We start from the raw sequence: 10,513 nt of genomic DNA, 5'->3' as shown, positions 1-10,513 counted from the left end.
AGGACCTTACCATTAAGTGTATAAGTCCTGCTAAGATTTGCTTTCCCAAAATGCAGCACCTCGCATTTATCTGAATTAAACTCCATCTGCCACTTCTCAGCCCATTGGCCCATCTGATCAAGATTCTGTTGTAATCTGAGGGAATCTTCTTCGCTGTCCACTACACCTCCAATTTTGGTGTCATCTGCAAACTTACTAATTATACCTCCTATGCTTGCATCCAAATCATTTATGTAAATGATAAAAAGCAGAAGACCCAGCACCAATCCTTGTGGCACTCCACTGGTCACAGGCCTCCAGTCTGAAAAACAACCCTCCACCACCACCCTCTGTCTTTTACCTTTGAGCCATTTCTGTATCCAAATGGCTAGTTCTCCCTGTATTCTGTGAGATCTAACCATGCTAACCAGTCTCCCATGGGGAATCTTGTCGAACACCTTACTGGAGTTCATATAGATCACATCTATCACTCTGCCCTCATCAATCCTCTTTGTTACTTCTTCAAGTCCCTCAGCCTTTCCTTGTAAGACCTTACCTCCACACCAGGCAACATCCTAGAAAATCTCCTCTGAACCCTTTCCAAAGCTTTCACATCCTTCCTATAATACGGTGACCAGAACTGTACGCAATACTCCACATGCAGCTGCACCAGAGTTTTGTATAGCTGCAGCATGATCTCATGGTTCTGAAACTCAATCCCTCTACCAATAAAAGCAAATACACCTATGCCTTAACAATGCTATCAACCTGGGTGGCAACTTTTAAGGATCTACGTACCTGGACACCGAGATCTCTCTGCTCATCTACATGGCAAGAATCTTACTATTAGCCCAGTACTCTTTATTCCTGTTGATCCTTCCAAAGTGAATCACCTCACACTTTTCTGCATTAAACTCCATTTGCCACCTCTCAGCCCAACTCTGCAGCTTATCTATGTCTCTCTCTAACCTACAACATCCTTTGGCACTATCCACAACTCTAGTGTCCTTGGTGTCCTCCGCAAATTTACTAACCCATCCTTCTATGCCCTCATCCAGGTCATTTATAAAAATAACAAACAACAATGGCCCCAAAACAGTTCCGTGCGGTACCCCACTAGCAACTGAACACCAGGATGAATATTTCCCATCAACCGCCATCCTCTGTTTTCTTTCAGCTAGCCAACTTCTGATCCAAACTGCTAAATCACCTTCAATCCTGTGCCTCCGTATTTTGTGCAATAACCTACCATGGGGAAACTTAGTGTTTTCCAGAAAATAAAGATCTTTCTATTGTAATGGAGTAAATGTGACAGTCTTCCTATTTACAGACAATATGATATCTCTATGACTAAGCATCACAGCCTTTTGTATAAGTAACTCAAACCCACTTGGTGTCTGAGGCACTGAGTCCTTCCTAGAAGGTAGGTTTTCCATCCAGTACCTCTGATGGGAAGAGGGCTTGCTGGAAAGGCAATGCACAGTGGGATCGGCTCACTGGTGCTTGGCTGCCTGCAGTAGGCTGCTCTCTCAGGAGTGCAGGGGTTGTTTCTGGCCAGATGGGACTGTGCCCATGATTTTACATTTAAGGAAGCTCACAGCTTGCTGATCTTGTCAAATCCACCCCCATTATGTAAGCAGGTGGGTCCAGCCCAAGCAAAAGGGGCATCTCTGTCTGAACCCAATTCAGTATCTACTATATAAAGAAAGCTTGAGAATGAGACTGCTAAATAATAAATTGTTTTCTGCTGTGGCTGCATGAGACAGGAGCTGTTTTGAAACTGCCCAACTATTTCATGCTGAATTCTAATGGTGTGAGACAAAGGATAATTTCAACCCATCCCATCAGATTTAGTAGATGAGCTTTAAGATTAGAAAAGGGTTTGGTAGGGAAGATGCTTCCATTTGTTAGCAAGACCAGAAATAGTGACCACAAATGAAGACTGTCATTAATAAATCATAATCTGAGAAATTCAGAGAAACGTCTTCATCAAAAGGACCTTGGAATGTGGAATAGATATAGCAAATGAGATAAATAGCATTGGTCTATTTAAGGGAAGTTTGATAAGGGGAAGGAAAGAGAAGGATATGCTGTTCGAGTGAAAATAAGTAGGTGGGAAGTTCATGTGGAGCAAAAACACTGACATGGACTTGTTGGAATGAATAGCCTGTTTCTGTGCTGTAAATACTTTGTGACTTTGTGATCGGAAATAGATTCAGATGAAGGGGGTGAAGGTCTGTCAACCCAGTACATCATCAGTCCTCTAGTTTTAAATGTGCCTTTTAATATTAGTTTCTCTCAGGTAGGGGTGGTTAGTTAAGCTATGTAACTTGTTCCATGACTAGCACCTCACACCAGTCTGCATAATGATTATTGTAACCATTATGCTGGGTGTCCAGTACAGTCCTCAGGCAGTTAATTAACAGCAACCTTTCATTCATTTAGAGTCTTTTTAATGTATGAAAAGTCTGTTCATTATTACACTGGATTCATGTGGGCTGGCATGTTGAGTATCCACCACATATTGGCTCTGTCATCACTCAGTTGGGCTACTCATGATCTGATTTTGTGACATTCACTTGCTAAAATGAACTGTTTCTGAAAGTCTGAGTCTGTGGTGGGCAGTTAAAGGAATATAGCAAAGATGCTCTGAAGAGGCAGAGTAGGGGGAAAGTAAAACATAGGATGAGGAAATCCTGAACTAATAACTCATCCCAAACTCAGTATTCGGCTGTATCCTCTTCTTCTGGGCTCTGATTAGTCTCAGCAGATTCCTACTTCTGCTGAGATTGATCACAGCACATAATAGAACATAGAACACGACAGCACAGTATAGGCCCTTCGGTCCTCAATGTTGTGCCGATCTTTTATCCTACTCTAAGATCAAACTAACCTACATACCCTACATTTTACTATAATCCATGGGTCTATCCAAGAGTCGCTTAATAAGAGAGGATACAGCCGATGACTGAGTTTGGGATGAATTACCAAATACTGCAGAAGATGTGCAGGGCCATCTTTATTTCAAATTACCAAGAAAAAACAACACTGAGCCACCTGAAGAAAGATCAAGGCAGATGACCAAAAAACCCCTCATTTCAGGCAGATTTTAACGATCATCTTTTAAGGGAGAGAGATTTATGGAAGAAATTTCAGAACTCAGCTGGTGGAAACAACAGGGAAATAGTTGCGGCACAGTGGCTCAGTGGTTAGCACGGCTGCCTCACAGCACCAGTGTACCAGGTTTGATTCCAGCCTCGGGTGACTGTCTGTGTGGAGTTTGCACATTCTCCCTGTGTCTGGGAGGGTTTCCTCCGGGTGCTCCGGTTTCCTCCCACAGTCCAGAGATGTGCAAATCAGGTGAATTGGCCATGCTAAATTGCCCCATAATGTTGGGTCAATTAGTCAGAGGGAAATGGGTCTGGGTGGGTTACTCTTCGGAGGGTCGGTGTGGACTGGTTGGGCCGAAGGGCCTGTTTCCACACTGTAGGGAGTCTAATCTAATCAAAAACTATTGAAATCAGGGTGGTTCAGATTGCCAGAGTAGAAGGATCACCAAAATCTCAGAGTTTGCAGATGATGCGTCAATAGGTGAGAAGGTGACTGCTGAGGAAAATACAAAAAGTGTGCAGAACGGTACAGGGAGATTAGGTGAGAGGACAAAAACTTAACAGGTCAACTATAATGTGGAAAAATGTGAGGTTTTGCTCTTGGCAGGAAGAAGAGGAGATGAATATTATTTAAATGGAGAAAGACTGTAGAAAGCTATGGAGTAAAGGGACTTGGGTGTCCTCATCCATGAATCACAAACAGCTAGCATCCAAGTTCACTGGGTGGTAGGCAAGGCAAATGGAATGTTGGCCTTTATTTCAAAGGAATGGAGTATAAATCTAGGGAGGCTGTGTTAAAACTAAACGCGGCATTAGACAGAACACATAACTAGAATACTGTGGAAAAAATTTGGACCCCTTATCTAAGGAAAAAAAATTGGCATTGGAGGCAGTCCAGAGAATGTTCACTCGGCTCTTCCAGATATGGAGAGATTGTCTAATGGGAGACATTAAGTACGTTGGGCTTGTATTCTTTGGAAATTAAATGAATGTCAGGCAACCTTATTGAAACATACAAGATTCTTAGGGGACTTAACAGGGTAGGTGAGAAATGTTGTTTCCCTTGAGGGAGAGGTCCATGACCAGAGGGCATAATCTGAGAATTAAGGATCACAAATTTAAGACAGAAATGAGGAGGGGAATTTGTTCTGTCAATGGGTAGTCAATGTGTAGAATTCTTTACTGCAGAGGGCTGTCAGCTGGGTCATTAAGTATATTAAAGGTTATGATTTTTAATCATTAACAGAACCGAGGTCTACAGGGAAAAGGCAGAAAAATGGAGTGGAGGATTATCAAATCAGCCATGATCTCATTGAAGGTGGAGCAGACATAATGGGCTGAATGGCCTACTTCTGCACAAACGCCTTATGGTTGAAAGAGCTAGAATACTTTTTCAGAGATGAGGGGAGGAAAGGCAACTGATAAGTGAGAAAATTTGAAATGGTTCCTGTGGAGGGTCAGTGAGCACAGGGGTGAAGGGTGAACAGGACCTGGTGCAAGTTAAGAGACGCGCAGCAGGGTTCTGGATGAAATCAGCAAGATATTTGAACCTAGGTTCCGATTCTTAAAAAAAATTGCTTTAACATGCTGGATGTTGGAAAAAGCTGATGAATCATAAGGCCTCCAAGGCCTGTCACTTTAAATAGACTGTAGCAGCAAGGAGCCTGAGAGGCAGAGCCTGGTTGGAGTCAAGAGAGGCTGGGATTCAACTTGGTTGATATTCCTACAGGGATGATGGGGGGTGGGGAGTGGGGAAAGCACTGAACTGCCTGCCATCTGTGCAATGGTGCTGTTACATTACCTCATTAGATAGCCTGAGGCTGATGCAACCCCATCTGTGTTCATGCATGTTGTATCTGGGACTCTTTCTTTCTTTCACTGCGCAGTGTGCTCTTGGGGACGTGGCACTGCAGGAGGAGGGGCATATTAATGGTCTGTTGGGCATGCCAGTAACATGCCACAGAAAACGCAGGGCTGACACGGAAGAAATCAGCCTTCACTGAGCCAACAATCCCTCTTTGCTTGTAACGGATTCTGAACCACTGGGAATTTGGCAGAGGTTGGTGAGGAGTGAGGTGCAGAGCAATCACAGAGACTAGTCTTAAATAGGGAATGGCTGCCCCCTACCCTCCTCCCACTTGCGTGGATTAATTGAAAACGGCTGCAATAAACAGGAGTCACATTCTTCTTTTTAATACCCAGTTTATTCCCCTCAGGGCTGAGGCCTTGAACTGATTGAAATCTGGTTCCTGATATTTTACATCTCCAGAGCTTCTGTACAGTGAGCCTAAAAAAAGAATCACTCATTCCACAGACCCACTTCCAGTTTAATTCTGGGTTTTACAATTAACTCATAAGGATATTCACTTCATTTGCTCTGTGGCTAAAATGAGCAACAGGGGTCTAGATTTTCCAGCTCCCCCTTCCCTGACAGGAATGAGCTGAAAGGGGTATGGGTACGGATGTTCACACAGGATGATTCCACCGCAGGCCATTCCTTTAGAAATAGCAGTGGGAGGCAGCTAACCTCCTTGCCCCAGGTATCCGGTTAATGCCAGGCTGACTTAGGGTCAGAGGCTGATTTTGGAATTTCCAAAGCCTTCCAAGAGTCGGGAACCAGACCGGAATCTCCCTGGCAAAACCAAAAGACTGGCAGCCCAAATAGGGTTAAGCCCGATCACCCTTCCTGGTGATAGGGTCTTTGCAGGAGTACCACCCCAGACAGACAGACAGGCACACATACACTCTCTCGCTCTCTCTTTCTCTTCATTGGTGCTTCCTACTGGCCTTCCAGCATCATGAGAATCACCCAGTATCATTAATTATACAGCTATTGTCTGTCTCTTTTTTGGGGGAAATGATTGTTTCCCATATGATGCTGGCTGATGACCCCATTGTTCCCAGTGATGGAGCACCAATCCATACATGAAAATTGTGCCCCAGAACCCAAACTGTCATCTAGCTCCTACTTCCCAATCTGGATTTTGGCAATACTTGTGGAAGACACTGTCAACGTCCTATGTCAGCCCTCAATCTAGCTCAGTTGCACAGTGGCTGTGCAAAGAGGAGGTGAATAATTCAACAGATTAGGTAGCCATGATATGCTTGCTGAAATTGTTGAAATGGGTTAAAATCGCCAAAAATTACAGGAATGGAGTCTGTGATCGGAAGCTGCGGAGCTAGGGTAAGCATGTTCTCAGATACCTTGAACCATTTCCCCATCACCTCATGAAGAGGAGGAGGTCAGAATAATGCAGAAATGTATCCTGGTAACTCTGAAGTGGAAAGTGGGGAGGGGATTCTTCTTCCTGAACCAGCTTTGAAACAGGTCTTCACGCAGATCTGCAGATGAATGGACTAGAAACATTATTAACAGTCATTAATATGAAGTAAGTGCGAGACAACGAGTTACCAGCCAGGAGTTGCTGGAGGAGTGAGAAAGTTTAGGAATTAGGTGAGGGAACGGTAGAGGATATATTAGGTTTTGTGCCCTCGTCCCAGGTTAGTCAGTTAGTACTGAAGTATACATGTATCTCTTTAACACATCCACTGCTAGTTCACACGAAAGAACAGGGCCTAATTCTGACTGGAAGGTAGCGTGGGAGAGGGAAAGTGGAAGGACGGTTGAGAGAGGGAAAGTGGAAGGAGGGTTGAGAGAGGGGATGACCAGAAGGAGGGATGAGAGGGAGAGAGTGACTGGAAGGAAGGGTGTGTGAGAGAGAGAGAGAGAGAGATGAGGACTAGAAGGAAGGGTAACAGAGGGGAAGACTGGATGGAGGAGTGAGAGGGAGGGAGGGAGACTATAAGGAGGGATAGGTGACTGCAAAAAGGGGAGAAAAGGGTGGTGGGGTGAAAACAGTTTCAAACCTGTCAGCAAAGGAGCACTTAGTTACTTGGAAATTAGGAAAGCTTGAAGTCACTTGAGGAATAACTGACTTGCAAACGAATGTGGTATCTCAGGCTTAAGGTTGCGTATGTTTAGGAACTGCATGGGGAAAAAATGCAGTAGTTGCTTTTGTAATGAACATTGCAACTACTTTGCAACTATTTTAATCTAAGATTTGCAATATAGTAAGGATTATAATTGCCTGATTAAAATATTCCAACTTTGTGAAAATATGATGAAAATGTCTTAATTGTGACCATCCATCTGGATGGTGCGTTTAGGGCTGTGGCTTTTTGTGCAGAAGTGTATGTCAGTTATTTTGGAGACAAAATATGTTAACATATACATGTTGTCTTATGCCAATTTAAATAATGTGGTGCCTAGGAAACCAATGCTTGGGCTGTGGTTATAAATGTAATAGATATTTGGAAATTATTGAGGATGGTGTTGAATTATTTTTATTCTGCTTTGTTTACTTATGGAGTGTTTGGACTCACAAACACACAAAATAATATTAACAAAGAAGTCAGTAAGAACGAAAAACATCAGTTCCCCGAAAATTAACAATTAGCCTTCGAGATGAGCCTCTTTTTAAAAAGAAATGTGCCCTGCCCACAGATAAATTGGGGAGTGATATTTGAGAGAATGGGAAGCTGGGGAAAGGTGATGAGTGGAGGGACCAGTTATGATCTACTGTTACATTCAGTTATGTATCAGTGAGATGGGAGGGATGACAGCATACAGAATTGTAGTGAATACGGTTATACTCACAGCCAGTCATGGAATATAGCTAATTGTAGATGGATGGGTCATATACTCCATTCGTGAGGGTGGGTGGAAATGTACAACATTGGTTCCAATCTAAGTACAAGGCAAAAACTGTGAGCAGGACAATGGAACATGCCCTCAACTATTTTTTAATGTTGTGGTTCTGTTCGCCGAGCTGGAAATTTTTGTTGCAAACGTTTCGTCCCCTGTCTAGGTGACATCCTCAGTGCTTGGGAGCCTCCTGTGAAGCGCTTCAATAGCCAACCTGCTGGACATACAGAACAGACAACAGGACGTTGAACCTCTCGGCGAACAGAACCACAACAACGAGCACCCGAGCTACAAATCTTCACCCAAACTTTGAATTCTTTTTTTAGTGACCCAAGATGTTCTTGTTTGAGATTCTGATTAGGACCTGTCATGGCAACAATATGTAATATATGGAATCCAAGGGAAATTGGTTTAAGGGATGTTTAAAAGATAAACAGACGCTTTGGCCCAACATACTTGGAGCAAAATGGCTTCCACTTGCCGCTTTAAATTGGTGCGAAACCCACTAGCCTGTTCTGACTGGCAAAGCAAGCAGTCGACACAAGTTTGAAATGAATATGCTTACCCAAGCCCATCCAATCCTTAAGCCAGACTGAGGGACTCCTCCACTGAGGCACTCTTGTTTATCCAACAGAGAATGACTAAAGTGGCATTACCTTGCAAATCTGGCAAGGCTTCACTTGACAAGGGGTTGCAGTTGGGAGAATAGGGGTGCAGAAGGTCAAAATGATAAATTTGCTGCTTTGTTGATCTATCCTAACTACCCTTACCCCATCTCCAATTCACAGAGATGGTCAGCAAAATTGTGTGTAAATGTTCTGAGTCCAGTCCATTAGGATTTATAGGGGATCTGTGCATCTTGAGTCACTGGGTTCTGATAGAGAAAGTCCAGCTTTTAGCAATAACAAACTTCTAGAATGAATTTGCCAAACTTAAGGCTCTGGTTTCCAAACACTAAAAAGAAATAAAGAATGTAGGGATTACAGAAGCTCAGCACAGCAAGCTGCCAATATGTGATTTTGACCAGTTTATTAGATTTGGTCTGATTGATCGAGGTAAATCTGTTGACTAGGACATGGAATTTCACAAAGGCAACAACTAATAGGAAAGCAATAATCAGAACTCTTTTTGATGCTGTACAACTTTCCCTTCCCTCAATCTTGTTCAAGAAAAGCACTGAGTACTTTATAGCAGTTGCCAGGATGAAATTATTTCTCCTCTCTCTGATGATTCCTTCAGTGATTTCACAGCTCAACTTGAGGGTACAGGTCAGGGACATTGGAAAAAAGCACAGATTAGGGGTGTTGCTAGGTACACATGGTGAGTCTGTGTGCTGAACGTTTTTATCTCCTTATGTCTCTCTGCTGGGGACTGAGTTATGGTGCAAACTGTTCCCAGAGATTGGGAGTTTGTACAGGAAATGTAGAGTTCCGCCTGAATTACTGCGTGAGCTGATGCTGTCTGCTTATGCACTTTAACCCTCTTCCCACTTCCACCTCTCCTTTCACTTTTGCCTCTCTCGCCCTTCAATTTCCCTTTCCCTTCCATTCTCCCTTTATTCCACCCTCTTCCCTTTCAATCCTCTGTCCTCCTCTCCCAACAGCCTTCTTTTGCCTTACTTTCCTTAACCTTCCTGCTATATCCTCTTCCTCCCTGTGCCCTCCCTTTCAGTAGCCCTGTTCCATTTGAACCTTACATCCCTTCCTTTCTTTCATTCCCTCCTCCCTTGACTCCATTCTCTTCTCCCTGTTTCTCCATCTTCCTCCCTCTGACTTTCTCCTTCTCTTTGTCTTTGCCGTTCCTCCCTTTCTCTGTCCCCATCACAGCTGAATCCACCTCACTTGTCCCTCCCCTATTTCCCTTTCTGCATTCCCATGTTCTCCATTTGCCCTGTCCCTTCCCCTCCCTATTTCCTCCCTACTTCCACCTCACCACCTTCTCCTACCTCCCATCCCACCCCACCCTCTCTCATTGTTACCTCTTCCCTCCCCTGATGATGCTTCTCACTCTCTTTCCACTGTATACCCAAAGCCCTGTTCAGGCCTCATACAGTTTTTATTTCTTGAGACTTTTACAATGACTTGGCATGTCAGGGGTTAAAGCCGCTATATTTAGCAGTTGGAATAGTTTGAGAATGAAATCAGTGGGATTGCACGTAAAAGGCAGGAAGGAGGCGGATCCGGATTAGATCACACATTCCCAGCCCTTTCCTGCAGCAAATCAGCTCTGGGAATCAGCAGCGTGTGTACATTCCAATTTCAACGGCTACTGAGAAAGAGAGAGACAGAAGCCCCCAGTGCTGAGCTGAGACAATACAGAGGCAAACCAGAGAGAGAAAGAAAGAGAGAGAGAGTAACAGCACAGCATATCTACCCACATCAAGTCCAGGGCTTTGTGTGTGGGATCTTTCACAGGCTGCTGAGGCCAGCTTTTCTCCACTTTCAGTGGGTTATTGCTGCTTTTTTTTTCTTTCCAATTTCCATTCGCTTCCCCCCCCCTCTCTTCGTTACTCCAGATGACGTGGACCAGCACTAGCAGCAGTGGTTACTGCAGTCAGGAAGAAGATTCAGAGTTTGAACAGTTCTTCACTGCCAGGACCTCCTTCATCAAGAAACCGAGGAAGTACAAGGTGAGTTAGACAGAACTCAGGCAAGGGCTGAGGAAGACAGAAAGGGTCAACGGGTGTTTTGGGTGGGTGGGGGGGCAGATTATTTGGGAG

The 10,513-nt window shown here is 44.0% G+C and overlaps 1 protein-coding gene across 2 annotated transcripts in view; it reads left to right on the top strand.

Moving 5' to 3' along the window:
• The window catches only part of LOC122559172 (ras association domain-containing protein 1-like), an 87,876-nt gene that overhangs the window by 60,949 nt on the left and 16,414 nt on the right, over positions 1 to 10,513 (top strand). The window contains exon 3 of one of the 2 annotated variants that reach the window (XM_043708549.1): positions 10,310 to 10,423. The exons of the other annotated variant lie outside the window; for it this stretch is intronic. Within the exon in view, the coding sequence (XP_043564484.1) occupies positions 10,310 to 10,423 (114 nt within the window). The remainder of the gene's footprint in view (positions 1 to 10,309; positions 10,424 to 10,513) is intronic. 2 annotated transcript variants of the gene reach the window in all.

Source organism: Chiloscyllium plagiosum, chromosome 18 (assembly GCF_004010195.1).
Source record: "Chiloscyllium plagiosum isolate BGI_BamShark_2017 chromosome 18, ASM401019v2, whole genome shotgun sequence".
Classification (NCBI taxonomy): Eukaryota; Metazoa; Chordata; class Chondrichthyes; order Orectolobiformes; family Hemiscylliidae; genus Chiloscyllium; species Chiloscyllium plagiosum.
The sequence above is the reverse complement of the archived record's forward strand: the minus strand, read 5'-3'. Positions and strand labels throughout refer to the sequence as shown.